Here is an 18,276-nt window from a genome sequence, read left to right as displayed (position 1 = left end):
GCAAAGCGTGCATCAGCTCGTTTATGTGCAGCGACTCTATGCGTAATTGTCAACAAGGCAAAAGGTAGGCAAACGCAATTCACGTTTGGGCCACAGGGGAATTACGGCAATAAAAATGTTCCGACAGGAGAATCCATCACAACCTCCGACCCCTTGGTGCCCATTCCCCTGTATCTCGCGCCGTCGCACGTCGGACGGAAAATTATGATTGTGAGCACCCCTTGTTTGCCTGTGAATGAGCATACCTTGCTAAGGCACCTTTCTTCAGCTTGAATTTGGGGAAGACATGGCTAAGGTGCTTCCCATCTCTCTCGAGCACGCACGTCCGTCTTGAAATGCCATTGGAATTTGTGTACCATGGTCTGCGCATCCGTGCCCACGATACTCGGGCCCAGTCGCTGCATTTTGCACGCCTGACAGTGGCACCTGTCCACTTCGAATGTAGCCCTCACATAATGCAATATGCCCCTCAATGCTGATATTCATGAAGGTGCTGTGGTCATTGAGCTAGCGCCGTCAGTAATATCCGCTGCCCGTGTAAGGCCATCCGGTACCATGTTCTGCAAGAAATTCGATGGAACTTTTCCCCTGAAAGCACACATCAGATCCATAAACTGCTAAGCTGTTTCACACCAGCGTTCACAGAGAGCAACACCAGCAAACGCAATCGGCCGAGGATTACAACGAAATAGACGACCACCATACAAGCGTAGGGGCTTCGAACTTTAGCGTGTGTTAATGGGAATTTGGGGCACCAGATAAAAGATTGGTCATTATTACCTGTGGGAATAACCAGCAAACAAGCGCTTGTCCCTTAGGTTCAGTTTGAATTTTTCAGCTGCTCTGTGCACGCCGTATTTCTTAATTGTCTTGAGGCCCTTCATGGACAGTCTTAGCCTGACATAATGACCACCCTCCGGCCACCAAAGGCGTTTCCATGCTAAATTAACTCGCTGGATGCGGTGTGTCCGAATACCGGAATGGCTGACACGCCTGGCTTTTCTGTTATCCATCTTCCCGAGTAACATACACCTGACAGACCCAACACACAACGAAATTGTGGCCGAAAGCAGCGGCAAATAAGACATAGCACGCACTAAACAAACAACTGCCAAGCCTCCAACTATGAAAAACTAGCTTTTAGTCGAGATCCTAATGAATAGAAGCAGCCCAACAAACAGCACCACTTCTCACCTTCTCATTGGCAACACAATGGGGTTGGCAGGAAGGCCTGTTGCTTTGCGCACGCGTGGGAGGCCACCTCCTCTGCCCTGGATTCTGTAGTGTTTCACAACAGAGGAGCGGCCAAGACTGGTGAATTTCTTCCCCTACACAATCCACATTCCGCACCACCCTCGAACCTTGTGTACCTAAACTCCCGATGGGGGTGCTCGCCGCCTGTCACTGATATTGACATCCGCAGGCTTTGAAATGGTATGCAATGCAACTCTCGGAAATTGCGTGCAGCACATGCAATATCTCACCATTAGCTGCTCCTTGTACCTCTTTTCGCTCATATGGAGCCGCGCCGGCCCTAGAGAATGGCTTCCGCCCCCCACCCGCCAGGAGGAATCGATGCCAGTCCAGCGGAAAATAAATGTCACAACTGGCTCCGAAGATCCTAGAAAGAAAGGTCCCCTTCTATCACTGTTCTCCAGCGGTGCTCTGTCTCGTGTGCAGCTAGCACTACTCAAAAATCTCCTTGGCATGAGCATGGATACAGCTGCCACATGGAGAGGTACAGCGGAGGCTGACTGAGACGCTAGGGGCACAGCTAGCCTCGCAAGCGCCCTATGGTTTGGTGTACCACAGAGGAAAGCTAGCACAAGGAAGATAATGAAATGCGAACTCCACATTGCAGCAGTAGCAGCTACCTACTGCCACAGTTGTCGGTTTGTTCGCGAGAATGCGTCGTCTGAGGCATGAGATAAAAATTTCCTTTTGGGATTGAAAAAAGTAGGCTTTAACCCAACAAGAAGCCAGGGTTAATTCGAGTAGCCCTGCTGCCGACAGAGACACCAAAGAATAAACTTGTTGCAGCAGCCCATGCTTTTTTAGCAACACCCTTTTCCGGGCTCACAATGTATTGAGATAGCCATTGAGATAGGAAAGCATACTGATACTCTCTTTCCTAAACATGTGACAAGGCGCATTCGTGGCCGTGGGGACGTGCTTCTGGAACCCATCCGTGGTCTAAGAGAAGCAAGAAATCTGATTGCGCTTCTGAGCTACCTGAATCGTATACATTAACGGCAAACAATAAAGGAATAATGATTTGCGTTGTTAAACGAAGCAGCAGCTGTTTTGCTGCCCGCCATCAGCCTCCATCCCCAGCTTTTTCTGCACACACTCCCCTTCACGGTGTCTGCACACCTTTGAAAATCTCCCCTGTACTCATGTGCGCCTCATTCGGTCTTTTGATAGCAGTTGCTCGCATCCTGCTATCCTTCGTATGAGTATGATCGGCATACCTGCAGCATTCTTGCTTGGCCTCACTGACAGTTGGTTGGGGCTGTTGCAGCAGTTCACGGTTCGCGCCTTATGACGGAAGAGCCTTGTGCCTGCCAAAATAACGATTTTGCGCCGCAGAAACTTAGTCTGGCTACTCGTACTGCTGAGAGATAGACAAACATTGCAGACACTTCAGCTACTTGCTGTTTTACGTGAGCTCGTACTCCTTTGCAAGAACTTCAATCCTCAGGCGGAGAAAGCGACAGCTTTCTGGCCATATTGTGTGATCCTTCTACCCTGTGTGCCCCCAGTGTGTTTACCCTTTCCGAAGATGCCGTGTTGCCTAAGCAAGCTGCCCTTCCTTGCTGCAGGTGCCGGCGTGGCATCCTTGCTACTTTCCATTCCTGCTTCTCTCTCCGGCTCGCAGTCGCTCCTGCAGCAGACAGACAATCATCCCCTCGCCTTCTTAGGCATGACCGCCCTGCTTAACTGCAGCTTTGGTGCCCTTTTTGGCTCCAGCTTCTGGGTACTCTTTGTCGGCACGCCTCTCTTGCGGAAGCATCTCAACCGAAGACAGCTGGGTCCGTGCCTGCCTACCGCAAGCTCACCTCTCCGTTGTGTCTAGTTGCGCCAGAATGGTGCATTTCCTCAAAGCCCCCTGTGCCTAATATTGATGGACCCTGCAGGCTTCTACGAATTCGGCGCCATGTAGGAATGCCACTAGGGCATATTGCATCGGGCATTAGTTATTTTGCTAGCATAGACTTACATGCTTTTTGAGACAGTAGCAGTAGGCAGGTGCGATACCTGTGTAGCAAACTCCACTGTGCGCGTTCAAAGAGAGGTTTTGTGAAGGTGGTGCAATTCGTAGTTGTTTGTGCAATATTGCGTATTTCTACGTGTGCTCTGTATATTTAGTGCTGTTTCAGTCTGAGCACTTCCCCCTGTTCTCTTGCGTCTCGACTGTTTTCTCCTCGTTCCTCTTGCTTACCACGTGCGAGCTGGCCCTTGACCACAGAAGATTGCAAGCAGTCGTTTGCGCTAATCTCCTCTTGAATCTTGCAAACTCATGCTACATCTTTCCAAAAGAGGTGGGCTTTGTGCATTCTTGTTTCACCCTTTTCCTCTGGCGACCACTCTTCATTTCTTCCATCCATGCTTTATCCTTTCTCTGCCTTTGGCACTAGATGAAGATTCCTGATTAGGCCCAGCCCGCGACCTTTAAACCCCTGCATCTATCCTCAATCCGCAAAATGATAGCTTGGCACCAGGTAGAACGAGTAAGAGAGGGATGCGTTCTATAGTGCTCACCATTCTCCGTTTCTCCCTTAGCATTAAGTGTTTTGCAACATGCTTCATTTTTTATTTTCTCAGGTGTGCATTCTTAAAAGGAGGGAGGAACTGGCAGACAATCTCGGGGTAAAGCCTGATGAGCCAGTTGCTGTTGTTGTAGCAGCAGCAGAGAAAGCAGCAGCTACAGAGGGTCCTCTGGCTGCTTCTGGTCAGGAGTTGTTAGTGCTTCAGAAGTCTTTCAGGAGGCTGCACGCGCTCGGCATGGTTTCCTCTGCCCTCACTTTTGGCTGTCTGATCCCCTTCATCTTCTCGTAACGCATACTCGCTGCTCTGAAATGGGAGTATAATGTATTCCCATCTATCTACTGTGTTTATAGTCGAAGCTGCAGGCCTCCGCTACTACGCGGTAGCCTTCCCTATAGACCCATTTTCGAGGGGCAGCAGTGACCTCTTCTTACGGTACAAAACATAGCACATGTATTAAATATAATGCATGTGTTGTATACGAAGGCGAATTTGATTCGCCATCTTGACCCCTCGCTGGATCGTCTGATCCGAACCCTTTTCTGTAGTTCCCCCATTTCATGTGCTTTTCCATGTATTTGTGCGTGTTCCGAAAGAGCTGTCGGGCATTCTTCCATTTGAGTATCAAGCGAACTGCAGCATCCCTTAGGTAGAACTCCTTGCACCCTCCACTGTTACCTTTTGCTGGTTGCTTTGTTGGGTGCTTAGGGTAGTTAGCAGAAAGGCATGGTATGTTTACTCTTGTGTAATGCATTCAATGCTTCATTTCTGGCGACTTAAGGAGACCACTAGCTGAGGATCATGCACACAGATCTTGTGCATGACTTTGATTGTGACCAGTTTCCTCTGTCCGACGTAAAGTTGCCTCAGGAGGTACACAACGGGCGATCCTGTCCTGAAGGCAACTTAAAATACACTTGTTGAGCACCCATTCTGCCCAAACGGTTTAAATTACCTTAATGCAGAGATCCAGATTCGAATAGATTCCTTATGAACTCGTGAAGCCTCCAACAACAAAGGCCCGGAGTAGTAGAAGCAGCCAATCCTTTAGTTCCTTTTTTTTCCACAGCTGCACCTTGTAGAGTCTAGAGAGATTTCAGTCAGTTTGTGCTTCATTATTTCACCGCAGCGATTGTTTTGCTGCATTTACTGTATACTTTTAACAACAGGTTGATCCGTTGGTCTGTTGACGAGAACACTTCCAGTCGGGGATCAACACAACTGAATATGCATTTGAAACCCACGTAGCTCCATAAGTGATTATGCGTGTGGATTGTGCATGTGTGTATATATCATCCAATTATGGAGGGTCAGACCCTTATTGTCAAACATTTTTACAAGTCGAGTAAGTTGCTCACAGCACAGTGTGCACTCTCTTTTGGGGAAAAGATATATGCACCTTCCCACCTGCCTATGGGTGGATGGCAGATTTCCATTTAGTGTGGCCTAGACGGAATTGTGCAAGGGGTGGAATCATGCATTAGCTCGCTAGGCTCCAAGAGAGATTTGATTGAAAATAGAATGAAACAATGGTTGAACCTTGATGGAGAAGGTCGTAAACTGCCTAGGGCTATATTTGTGTGGCACTGGGAACTTTTTCATGCGTCAGCCGCGCTTCGTTCCACCACAGCTTCCGCATTCTACGCTCCAGAACTCGCTTTGACTGTTGCGTTTCGTGCTCATTGAGAATCGTACGTAGTTGAGGATCTCGCTTGCGTAACAACTTCTTTGCCGGAGAGCCGAGGGCTGAGTGTTTTCCTGCAGCCACTTGCCTAGATAGTAGTTATTTGCAACTCCTTAGCCTCCAAATGTGGCACTATCCGCATACAAACGATCTATCGCGCCGGCGAAACGGCTTTTTTCGTTTGCGAGTATTGGTGCTGTTCAAACACCTGATGCCGGTGATCACGCTATCAGGTATTGCCCCGTCGCGTACGATGCAGTGGTTTGTGCAAGGAGCAGAGCATCAGTCTGGTGAGGCTTCACAGAGTCTCTGTTCTAACTGCCACTCCTGAGAGTCACTGCTTCACTTCCATTACCTCGTTTGTTCCTATCGGCTGCAATCAAGGACGGATTTGGAAGACTACTCTGGCAAAGAGAGGCTGTACGAGCGGAGAAGCATCTACGTGACACAGCTAGAGCTGCAACGACGTGCATTAAGTACAAAGCCGCATGAGATACAAGCTTCAAACTTCTTAAATGGGGTTCGTGGCTTGGAATAGAATTAAGCCATGCCTACAACAAAGCTCGTTCATATGAGAAGCTATCCCATTGGCCTTTTTTTCACTATACAAGCCGCGAAACTATTCCGCGACCGAGATTCGTCGTGGCTTATTGAGGTACGATCTCTATTCCCCCATTTCAGTACCTCTGCCTCAATTTGCGTTCCTGTCGGCGCCTCTTAAGCTATTTGCACTTGCCCGTTTGCATTTTTCGCACTTATACTCTCCAAAGAAGCGTATGCAATCACATGTAGTTCCTCTCCTCAGCAGCACCTGCTTGCCTGTATTCTGCCAGTAACTGCTGTGCGTACATGTCTCTTTCCGGCACTAACTGCTCTCCAGTTCCCTCTATTGAAGAAAAAACGACCCAAGGAGTCTCTGCCCAAAGCCTTGAGTATCTGTTCTTCAAGAAGGAAAAGTCGCCAATCTCCAAGTCTCGTGCCCACCGGTCGAAAGACTGCCGCCAAACGCAAAGCAAGCAAAAGCAGCAACAGGACGCAGGCATTAAAGCCATACATGGCAGGAGGCATTAAATGGTGTACAGAAGAACAAGGCATGAAACATAGGCAAGGAATCATGCACACAAGCAACAGGAAGAATGGCTAGCAGGGAAAATGTGCGAGGCCGACAGGGGTAAGGGAAAAGAATTGAGATAGTGAAGTGGCAATAAGCCAGAAGACAAACCCCCTTCTTTCCTTGTAGCCGATAGAAACAGAGGAGGTGATAGACGTGAAGCAGCGATTCTTCGGACGGCATGAATACCTCGGCCATCACAAGTTCGAACAGATTCTTACGTCGGCTGAGCAACCAGCACAAGGGACGGAGGCACAGACGAACACCACGAAAAGCCGCATACGCGTGTTGTCACTTCTTACAAGGGAAAAAGAATGAATAAAGGGGAAAGAGAGAGCCACTCATCGGATGGATCCAAGACCATACGCAGAAGAACTCTTCATTGCCCCTTTCTTAGACCATTACGAGGCAAATTTTTGCAAGGGTGAAGAAAGAAGTAGGGCTAGAGTCTACTTTGAGAGGTAAAAGTACGGGGGCCTTCGTTATGTATATGGTTTGATATCAGGATACGTGCAGTTGGCTATACAGGCCCAAGCCTTTAACATGTAGTAGAACAGTTCCTGCTGTAAGGAAATTTCATCTCCTCGAGGTTAAAGGCAGTTGTTGAGGTGTACCTGTAGCTGGGGAAGTGTATCCTGAGTCTAAGGTTTTCTTCTCTTTCATCTAGTTCCTCTTCTGGGACTAGGGTGACGTAAAAGGCGTTATACGCCATTTGAAGCATTAGGGGTGCTTCAAAGGAAGGCAAGGAAGCGAAGAGGCAAAGAGCCTGAGGAACAATACACGCATTTTTCCCTGCTGTTCAGAAATACTAACACAATGTCTTTGTCCAGCTATGCCCAAAAAAGTGGGCTTATTTAATTCGCTACGACAGAGAGAACAAAATGTGAGGGAAACCGGCCAATGAAGGTAGGGACTGGTAACGGTTTTGGGGAAACGCCTCTCTGTTCCTTCTAATCTTTTCGCTTCCTCCTTCTAAGGCTGGACGCATTGCTTTTTGGTTCGTGTGGTTTGGTCGGCTGTCTGTTAGGTCATAGAGTAGCTTGAAATGTTACCTCTCGAGTCACATTCATAGTCAAATCAAAAAACGGCTGGGAGGCGTTTACGGCAGCAGGGGAAAGGCCAAAAAGGCGCTGTAGGTCCTGGCCTTTGGTCGTTACATTGAAAGAAACTTCAAGCTGTACATCGGGGAAATTGGCGAATAGAGAATGCCCGATATTGACTACGTAAAGCAATATGCACTAAGTATAGAAGCACACAAGAATAATCGAAAATAAAGTGTGAAGCCAAAATAATTCTCTACTGTTCTTAGACGTAAGGAGAGGCATGAAATACGGGGGGTCACGGCTTCCTAGAGCACTACAAGACCAAGCCGGAGGAGTATGCAGGTAAGAGGCAAGGAAAAAGCTACAAGCGACTGAAATAAAGTGAGGAATCCTGGTGTACAAGAGCAGAAGCCGCAAGATAGCCAAGATGACTAGAGAAATCCAATTGCGCTTTCCTGAAGAGCAGCACAGAATGTTTTAACTGGCATCACTACCGTCTGGAGTCTTACCTTCCCTAACATAACAAGCATAGCCCTGGCTGTCTGATCATCAACCGTTACGGGCCCTTTGATTGCCAGGGAATAGACAAAAGGACTTCTATCGGTCACCTCCAAGCGGCGAGAGGCCCGCACCTGAATGTATCTCCCCACCTGAAGAGAATAAGAAAGCGCCCCAACAGTACAGAATGCACGAACGGTTCCCAACACGAAAGCATAAGCCGCTAGAAAAAGCTGAAAAGAAAGTTGTGACCTTCCCTATGCGAAAGAATGCAGGGATCGTCAAGGTATGATCCGTACAAGAAGGGCGTTAAGCAACCATAAAACATGCCGAACAATTATGATGCAACAATGAAAAAAACAAACGATCGAGAGCTAAGGACCTTGGTCACCTCAAAAACGAAAACCAGTGATCACTAATAAGCACAAGACTGAAAGTACATAAGAGAAACAACAGCTTCCAAACTGCGGTGCAAACTACTAGAACGATGCCAGCAATCAAAAGATGGTAAAGGCCAGAACTGAAATAGAAGCATAGGGACAGTAGCAATAAACAGGAGTCCCGCCATAAACAACGGGGACACAAAACGGCAGCACAGCAGTGAGTGAACTGACATGTCGATGCTCCAGCCTAAATGCCTGTCCAACGGATTCGGATACCGTGGGAAATGTAGGGTCCTTCCCTTGCTTTGTGGCAACAAACCACTCAACAACTCGTGCGGCCATCCTTCCATTGGCTCGTGCCGCCAAGTCCTTAAGGCGTACATCTCTGCCTAAGAAGAGAAGCAAAGGATACGAAGGGAAGATGGGACGAACATCACCAAACGAACAGCAACCGTTTTGCGTGTGCGGAGAGCCCCTAAAAGGGGCAGCACACTTACAAGTGCTGCTTCAAGTACTGATCCTGGATTCGGTTGCAATAACATGCATATGGTTTGCTGCTGCCCTTTAGAAACCCACAACCCGCACTGGGAGCCCACTAAGATTCTTACCAACTTCACAGGCTCCATCGATGGCCACAGGGAATCTGGCGGCGTGACGAGCGTTCATCTCTTTTTCTTCCTCCAACCCTGCCTCTGAGTCGCTGTCGTATTTCGAGTTCTTCTGCAGGACAAGGACAGAATGAAGTGCTCAGGGCCGGCATTAGAAGAAAGAGAAACAAAAGGTATCGAGGAATAGATAGAAACGTCGGGAGAGAGAAAAGCTGCACCAAAAAACGAGGTACAAATACATAGAGAAAAACAGATACCGCTCGACAGAAAAACTAAAGAGGTAACGCGAAACAGCAGAGCGCGGAATCAGCTCAAGAATGTTGTACTGCTTAGGGAGTGGGTGCAAGGTTTGTTGGACAGCGGGAAGAGAGAAAATGGAAAGACATGGAAGCAGTTGAGGAAAGCAATGATCAACAAGTATGACAACGTCTGGTCAGCGTGCTCCTTGGCTTTCTTGTATCTCTGATCCTTCCAATTTTAGCTGCACTGATACTTGTACTTGATAATCAGTGACAGTTGTGTGGCTTGTCAAAGGCAAGCAAGTTAGCACGGCATCTCTTGCTGTTTTACTGTAAAAGCGTCACCATCAGCTCTGAGTCCATCTACCGCGAGAATGCAACTGTGAAATGCATCATTTGGAGACATCCAGCTGATAAGGCTTTGAAACTTATAAATCAGGGCTCATAACTTAGGGTAGGGGCTGTCTGGCATAGTGCTTAAGGTCCTCCGTACCAAGAAGTCTAGTGCAGGTCTCTCCACTGCACAGAGGCAAGCTTGATTACCGTGGAGCGGGCAGCCAGTCCTCGCCTGAAGAGCCTGGGCCCTCTGATTGGCCCTTGCCCTGACGATCAAATTAGCAGCACAAGAAGATACAGTACTCCATGTTGAGGAAGAACAAAAGTAAAATTCTCCATTCTCTGAAGGAGAGTAAACCCACGAAGCAGGGTAACACAGGGGAAGGCACAGAAAGAGGCACGAATAAAACAGGTGACAAAGAAATAAGGAGAACTTAAAGAAGGTGCCTTTCTTCTAAAAGCCATGGTAGAAACCATCTGGAAGAAGAAATAGACTGAAGCTTGTAATGCTCTATGCGGCAAGAGGAATTGATATAAAGATCAGTGGCCGAAATCGCGTCAGCATCGACTATTTCAGGCTTGCCCTCCTCGCGGGTCAGACAGTGCAGCTTCTCCTGCTGTGAATATGGGTTCCTCGTGTAATACAAATTGCAGAAGCGAGTTCAGAAGATGTAGAGAGCAGAGCTGAAGGAGGATGACCTTTAAAAAGGCAGAAGGAAGAAGCAGACTTAGGTAAGAAGCCGACACAAGAATATGAAGGTACGTCGGATTCCATAAAGTAAATGCGTACGCCAAGTGTCGACTCTGTTCATTTTCCGATTCGCTTCCTGCGTCCGATATGTCACTTGAATCTGACCGCTCCCTAAAGGCCACTGAAAGAACAGTCAGAGTCCTTCGAAGAATAACGAGACCATGAGTGAAAAAAACAAAAAAAAGCTTTAAAGTCAGGTTTGTGCGATCTGTTGTGTTTGTTCTCCCTGCCTTTCTCTTCAGCAGCGATGCCTCACAAGGTTTGGCATTAAGGATCTTCTTGGCTCCAAAGAAATGAACCTGAGAAACAATCAGTAGAAAGCATCCGCATGAGGAATGAAAAACCTAAGAAAGTACTTATTAAAGCAATCAACCTGCCACCACCACAAGGACATGGGGAAAAATACCCTGATTGCATTCACTGCGTATTTGCACACGTCTTCATAGTATGGAACCTCGTTGGTGCGTGTGCTGCCTGATTTGTTGCTCTGCACCTTCGTTTTGATTTAAACAGTAAGAAAGAATAGAATCGCTCAACGGAAACTCGTCCCTCAAAAGCTCAGGAAATATGGTGAGGAAACGCATCAAAATTTTGAAGTGGACGGAGGAATAACTAGCAACAAGAGAAAGTAAAGCAGAAGGTGTCTACCCCAACCAACGTGTTCATATCTTCCTCTCCCAGTGCATTGGCCATATCATATGTTTGTGGTACTTTCCTGGATTCCAAACAATGCCTTCACAAATTCTTCAAATAGTTCGCATTCTCTAATGTTCTCGAACTCGAATGCCAAAGATGCCACATCCCCCGTCTCAGTTCGAACATAGACTTCAGCAGTCTGCAAGAGCACACACTACTGCGGCAAGAAACATGTAGGTTCCTAGTTTAGGACATGTAACTCCTTCTGGGAACCTGTTCTCCTCTTTCCCCTTCATTCGTAGGATATCCAGATTTGGCGGCCATACAACTGCTCTGCAGATGCAATTAAGGAGAAGACCTCCACAGCGCTACAGCTGAGGCGGTGTGGACCGACGAAAAACCGCTCCTGTCTACCTTTAATAACCTAACAAGATTACTTGTTTTATCCGCGAACTCCGATCCAAACAGAGTCAATAGGAAATGAGCACTCCCCATGCATAGGCGTTCTGGGCACTGAGGACCTCTTGTCCGTCGCAGCTCACCAGGCAACGACGCACGGAGTCAGCACTTCGCTACTACTAGGCCAGTGAGACGTGGCATTCTGTCAACTAGCCAGGTAGCTATATACATAACAGGCTCTGCAGCACCTTAGTAACAGGGGGGCAGCCACGATTGGATTCCCACTGGCAAATATTGCGCTTTTGGCTCACCACGTCTTGTCGTTGCATGTATTTGATTCGGGAAGTGAGAATTTCCTTAAGTTCTCTGCCTGCTCTATCACATAAAAGAATTCGGCACGTTGGGTCATTGACCAGCTTCAAAAGAAATTCCTGACGCCGTCTTTCTATGTTGAAAAACACTCTAAAGTTTCTGTTGCGAAGTTTGGCGCGAGAAGGCGTGAAGCGCTTCACCGTGGGTCCAGAGTGGGTGGCTAGAGCTGCATCAAATGGCGAAATAGGAACGGAAATTAAGTATCAACAAGTTTGAGCTTTCGTGTATTTCCTCGGACGTGTCCGCACAATTCGACTGCTCATTCTGCCTCTGAAGCACAGGTGGTTTCTGTATCAGCAGAAGAAAAAGCACACTAGCGAATTTTCGGCGGCAACGCACCCCGGAACCTGAAGCTAAACATGGTTGAGTATTAGGAGAAAAAAAGGAAAATGGACAATGATGGACCGGCGATGCGCATTTATGCACGTACCTCCTCTTGCAGCAGCCTGCTGCTGCGGATCAAAGAAGAGAACATTCTCCAGCATCCATTCTTCCTCGGGTCGAGTCGATGGCCTTCCATCTGTCCTCGTAGCAGAAGAAGCAGAGGCCCCCATAGGGACCAAAGGGCACCAACTGCAGCATACAATTGCAGCTACAGGGCGCCTCACTCCTACTTCTGGACAAAAGAAAGAAGCAGCCACCAGTGGCTGTGTTGACCAAAACTTGTATGGGAGAGAGGCTACCAGCAGAGCCACCAGCTGCTGCTGCTAATAGAGCGAGTGTTGCAGCCTAGTCTAATCCTGCTGCCGATCCTGCTGCTGAATATCTGGATCCAAATGATGAGTCACGACAAACACGTTCTAAGATGGAGTAGAATGATGCACGCTGGCCATTGGTTAAAGACTCAAGGGATTCTTATGGGACAGGTGCAGATCCACCGGAAAACGCAGGAGCCACAGGATGCGCTAGTTTGGTGGGAACTCACGCATCTTTTGGGCATACAATATTGTTAACATTTTCTAAAAACAGAAAATGAAGTTACTACAAAGGAAGAATGTGGTTGGAATTCCTCCACGTTATCACGGCGAATGGCTTATGGCGTGTGTATGGGGGCCATTGGTCCACAAGCACTGTGACGCGATTTCCTCGCAAAGAGCTTTACTTATTGATTTTACTTATTTAGCCTTTGCAATGAGTCTTAAGACCTACAATGCACTGAATTAACAGCACAAAGGCATCAAAAAATACGGTATATTCCGTGAATTTATCAATTTCTCTAAATATTTCTATATCGAAGCGGAAGGAAGCCAAGCACGAAGTGCGTAGCACGCATTTGCCAGTTTCTTCTACTCACACATGCTTACCTTGCAACCATGGGGAAGGTATTTTTGAGCAGGAGTGAAAGCCTGTCCCTGTTTCCTCATGATTAGCGCTCTAGTACATCACCGTATTTCATCCCCAACTGATTGAACACGCCCGCTTCGATACTTCCAGAGACGTACTAGACCACGTGGTACTAGCTAAAAGGCAGTCCTTTAATGCGGTTGATTCGCACTTCAATCTAGGACACTAGACCGCAAAGGAAGCATCTGCTCGCGTGGTAACTGTGTATCTGCGCACAAATAAAATCCACGCATTTGCGTATGTACACTATTGCTATCAGTTTTCCTTCTCATGTTTCCCGCTAATTCCTGTAGGTCTTGCAGGTAGGGACCTGCATGATTCAATTGAAGTCGCTTACAGGCTACAGTTGTAGCAAGCCAAGCTGCGTTTCGGCATTTTCTAGTAGACTAGTGAAGACTAACTAAGAATTAGTTTTCATTATTTGGTTTGGCTGCTTAGTAGTGCTTTTGTTTTTATGGGAGCGTTAGTGCTACACAACAAGAATCAACGCTGTGTGCATGTGCATTCCTTGCAATGCGCAACTAGGTGTGGGTATTTGGAGTGCTTACAGGGTGCAACATGCACCCTAGCTATCCCTTTCTTCTCATGTCATAACCCCAAATGGTGGGGGCATGGAGAGAAGCAGCTGTATTAAAAGGATACTCAATAGATTTCCAAATTTTGGTACGAGTCTCGGGAGGAAAGTTTTAATGTGTGGATGGCGTATATGGAGCAGTACAACAGCTACCCTCATATCAAAAACCAAGCCGCCAGTAGCAGTCAACTGCGTTACACCTGTGCTGCAAAAATGCTGCAGAGCAACAGTAACCAAAACAGTCATGTGATTCCTAAAGCCAATCAATGTAGGAGCGAGCATGCACGCCTTGTGGAACGGAACCCTAGATTGCCGCATACAGCTCTGGCATCTAAACAAGCCATGTAGCCAATCCGACTCTCTGCATGTCCGACCATAGGCACGTGCATTGCTTTCTCAACAGCTTTACATGCCATGCATGGACGGGAACAACTGCTGCGAAGGACTGTAGACGTTGCAAAAACAGTTTCCCCAGCTGTTTGCCTCAAAACATGCCCAAACTAGTAAAACCTGAATTTACTGGATATCTTCAAGCACGAAACGCCAAGGGAAATGCTGTAAGCGCAACAATGCAGACTTCCACCTCTCACTAGTCATGCTACAGTTTCCCTGCAACGTTCGACAGCATTTGGATCGAGCTACTAGCAATCCTTCAGAGAAGCACGGGTAATTTAGTTGCTCAATTATGCATGTCGTACCAAAGCACATGCACACCCCTTTATTGTATAGCCGTGCTTGATTAAAGTGCATCTTCAACAAATTGGATACATTAATAAGATACGTGAAGGAATTCCAGCCGGTAAAAATACACTCCTAGATTTTATGTCACACTTCTTCCTGTGGTCGTTCTTCATTTGTGGCCGCTCTAACTGTGTCGGCCTCCGCCAATCTCATAAGCAACACAGTAAGCTGTTTTTCCAGAGCCAAGGTTCTCTCCTTTGCCTGTGACTCCCTGGCGGCCACCTCTGCCAGAAGTTCACTTACCTTGATCCCAAGGATCTGAGCTCCTCCCATCGTTTTAATGACCTCCCTGTAAGCTGCGTCGACGCGTTGCACCATGCTATTCCAAATAGCAGCAAGGCCTTCCGTTCTGCCGGATTGGGAGGTTGTAGTCGTCATTAGGTTTTGCAAGTCACTCCTGATAGTGTTAACTTCTAAACAAAGCTCTTCTTGGCGTCGTTTAGTGTCCGAAGAGACAATTCTTATATCCATCAGACCCTGAGCGAGAAGTGAGAAATCTAGTGTGCTGCAAACACCCGACACGCGGTACACCAAGCCATCACTGTTGCTACTCGCCCCTGCGGAAGCGCATTAGCATACATGAGCAGCGAAAATCCTCTTGGCAAACATTATTTGAATTAACCATTAAATAAGCAGCCTACCAACGGTTAATCAGCTGCCCAGTTTCGTCGCTGCCAGTCTCCCAATGCCGAACACTAAAGTAAAGTAGCCAGCTAGCTCGCTGGCGCGTATTTAAAATATTAAACAACTTCGGTGCCCAAACGATCTAGCTGGCTCTACCTGAAGCAAAAATATGGAACATCATGTTGGGGTCTCCTGTAGCAACGGCGTAGCCATGTGGGGGCATGGCTGCTAGGGGGGAGAGGAGGAGAATTTCAAACCACGCAGACACCTCTACATCAAAGGCGTTCATATCTGTAAAAGATGAAAATAGTACAACACGAGCCACCTATGAAGCAACACTAATCACCATAGAGAGCCAGTGGGGTCATCTTTCAGGGCCTCAATCAGGGTAGCAGCCGCAGCATGTAATCACGAAAAGCACAGAGATGAGGAAAAGTTAAGACAGCGATATTGAAGACCTTAGTATCACCGGATAAATAACATGCAGAAGCTTCAGGGTCCTACCAAAGTATGAAATCTCCCATCCCATCCAATGCCTGCCCATTCCGCCGAATATGAAGCATCGGGAGCCAAACGTCATCATAGAATGCCTGAAGGAGGACGCAGAGTTCGTATGGAGAAGCGCTAAGGAGGGAACAACAAACAGTGACGCCTTCTTTGCAGAAACCGCTATAGAAAAGGCGTGTTCCGAAGAACGTAGCAAAGAACAAGTACGGGGAACACCCACAACGAAGCGAAATCATGCCAGTGGCATTATTAAAAGAAAGAAAACTAGTAGAAGCAGGGAAAAGCTCTACACTAGAGCGGGCGACACCAAAATAAGGATAGATGAAGGCCGAAACAGAGGCTCACCCATGTCTCCTTGCTGGCGGTCTTCCATCCGTATCGGTAATGCGTTTCCAGGTATTTGTCTTGAGCTCTGATTCAATATCTATAGACCATAAATCGTCAGAATCACTGCCGTCCACTAGGCCCCCAAACAGTAAGAGCTGTTCGCTCCCATTGGAGCTGCAGATAGCGCTCACAGCATGGTGCGAACGGGCAGCAGGCCTCTCCTTCGCACGCAGTTCCTTCCATTCGCCTGAGAATCAAGGAAGCCGAAGCATGGGACTACAAAGATTGCACTAGAGACAACTAACTGGGCGAAAATCAAACGGCTAGACGAAGGACAGTTTTGAGAGGCAGATAAACTCTCAAAAGGCTGGGTATGGTCAGTCACCCAGGCAGCACACCAGGTACAAAAGAGCTGTTAACTTCCATTACGGCCCTCACAGGCATACCCAGAACAGGCGTGTTACAAATATTTAGAGCTAAATCCCATAGCCTATTGACTCTCCCACAAGGTCCCAAAGGGGAACAATAGCCAATACTCTCACAAGCATCAGCTACAGATTTGAAGCGCGACCGCATGCTCAGAAAAAAGGTATACGTGACATACGCAAGAGTATCGAAGCTAACAAGAACTAACGAAGACAACAGCAGAGTTACAACTGCAAGCATACCCTTAACTAGCTGGAAGGCACTTTCTAGTACCTTGCCATTTTCGCCTTCTCCCCCCGAGACGAAAAACACGTTCGTGCGGCTGGAAAAGGCAGCTGCATGGTTGCATCTCCTATCAGGGGTCTTTCCGCTGCAGCGAAGTTTCTTCCATTTCCTAGGGCCCTTACTGTAAAACCACAGGTCACTGAGCAGCTCATCCTTTTCATCTTTGCCTCCAAACAGAAATGCCCCGATATCTCCATGCGGCAACTCAGCAGAGGTCAACGAGACCCCAACAACCGCCTCAGGCTGGGCATCTAGGTCCACCTGCTCTTCTAGCCTGAGTGGGCAAAACAATCGGACTAGGATGAATCAGGACAAAAGGACAAATGTGAAAAAAAGCAAGCAACGTAATGATGCTATCCAACTGCAAAGTGCAGCCATCGGGAGAGACATGTGTATCAGTTTGCACGGGATAAGAACCTTCAAACCACTAGCTGTCTTCTGAGAAGTGGGCATAGTACAGAAAGAAACAGGAGAGGGAAGGAAGGAGAGAGAGGTAGTGACAGCGGGTACACGAGGCACAATGGCAGTGCACTAGTTGAAAGTAGACAAAACCTTCGTACGTTTGTCTTCTAGGATCATACAAGGCCCATGAAGCTGGTTCCGCATGGTCTCTGACGATCCACAGCGCTACCAACCCCTTCAAGTCTGCGGCAGTAAAGCTGGCGACTCCTTGGCATCCCGACCATTGAGCGGCTAGGCTGAGAATGAAATCAGGGGGAGAGCTGCCTCTGTCAGGAGGATGAAGCTTTGCCTTGGCAGCTTGAGCCTCTTCAGCTTCCCGTTTAGGGGCCCAGTGAACAAGGTTTTTTAAGGAATGTTGTAAACGATGAGCCTGGGCAACTGTCGCATCACGCAGTTTCAGCTTCTGAGTTCGATCCTTATCCTCCACCAGGTCAACCTTGTGTACAACAATAGTCATGTTGCTCTCCGAAAGATGGCTACCAGAAGATTCCTCAGGGAGGGTCTTCCGAGGTTTTTCAACTGTCAGTAAGTCATCTGAGGAGTCTTTGTCTGGTGGTGTTTCTTTAGAGCTGCTTCTGAGTAGATTTTCTTTTTGCCTGCTCATTTTTGTGGCTGTATCCTCACGTGAATCTCCTTGGATCCCCTTTGAATCAGTCGGCATTTTGAAGATAAGGCAAGACCTTCGGTGCCCGCGGGTCACTCAGGCCTTGCACGTGTTGTGGGAGAAGAACGAGACAACGGGGTGCAGCCGCAGGCATCACCAATACCAGAAGCTGCAGCCTGAGCAACACCAGTAACAACAGCACGAGTTGCGGGTGGCTCCTGTTTCTACGGGAAGGCATGACGAAATTGGCCCCAGTCACTGTGAAGGCTCGGGAACAGAATGCCCATTTCTGTATGGTTTCTAAGTATACACACTCGGTTCTAGCAACACCGTCCTCGGTCTGATGTGAGCTCTACCACTGCGGAGTGGAGAGGAGGGGACAGAAACATAGCAAGCAGGAGAGCAGACAGAAGGCTAAATCGAAAGAGGGAATATGCGGCTCGTGCTCCCTAGAAGAACTCCCTCAGCAGTTGCTTCCATATAAGAGAACAGAAAAAAGGAATAAAGGGGTTTAAGGCTAGTACAGGGATAGTGGCAAGGGCTTTGGGATGATT

General features: G+C 47.8%; 3 protein-coding genes across 3 annotated transcripts; all 3 read right to left on the bottom strand.

Annotated features, from left to right (window-relative positions):
- Positions 1 to 776: 776 nt before the first annotated feature.
- LOC34618044 lies at positions 777 to 4,385 on the bottom strand. The gene is given in 8 exon segments (XM_026335822.1): positions 777 to 1,032; positions 1,195 to 1,328; positions 1,485 to 1,819; positions 1,969 to 2,124; positions 2,374 to 2,512; positions 2,716 to 3,028; positions 4,001 to 4,074; positions 4,305 to 4,385. Coding segments are annotated over 8 exon segments (1,488 nt in total).
- Positions 4,386 to 8,037: 3,652 nt separating this feature from the next.
- On the bottom strand, positions 8,038 to 12,382 carry LOC34618042. The gene is made up of 9 exons (XM_026335821.1): positions 12,259 to 12,382; positions 11,768 to 11,994; positions 11,141 to 11,256; positions 10,678 to 10,724; positions 10,461 to 10,542; positions 9,828 to 9,936; positions 9,096 to 9,207; positions 8,719 to 8,876; positions 8,038 to 8,256 (listed from the first exon to the last, which is right to left on the bottom strand). Exons 1-9 carry the CDS (start codon positions 12,380 to 12,382, stop codon positions 8,038 to 8,040), a joined length of 1,194 nt encoding a protein of 397 aa, XP_026191606.1.
- Positions 12,383 to 14,571: 2,189 nt separating this feature from the next.
- On the bottom strand, positions 14,572 to 17,779 carry LOC34618041. The gene is made up of 6 exons (XM_026335820.1): positions 17,209 to 17,779; positions 16,344 to 16,952; positions 15,964 to 16,192; positions 15,616 to 15,701; positions 15,268 to 15,402; positions 14,572 to 15,044 (listed from the first exon to the last, which is right to left on the bottom strand). Exons 1-6 carry the CDS (start codon positions 17,777 to 17,779, stop codon positions 14,572 to 14,574), a joined length of 2,103 nt encoding a protein of 700 aa, XP_026191605.1.
- Between the last annotated feature and the right edge of the window lie 497 nt (positions 17,780 to 18,276).

The sequence above is a fragment of the Cyclospora cayetanensis genome, unplaced genomic scaffold, assembly GCF_002999335.1.
Source record: "Cyclospora cayetanensis isolate NF1_C8 unplaced genomic scaffold, CcayRef3 CcayRef3_contig_81, whole genome shotgun sequence".
Classification (NCBI taxonomy): domain Eukaryota; phylum Apicomplexa; class Conoidasida; order Eucoccidiorida; family Eimeriidae; genus Cyclospora; species Cyclospora cayetanensis.
The sequence above is the reverse complement of the archived record's forward strand: the minus strand, read 5'-3'. Positions and strand labels throughout refer to the sequence as shown.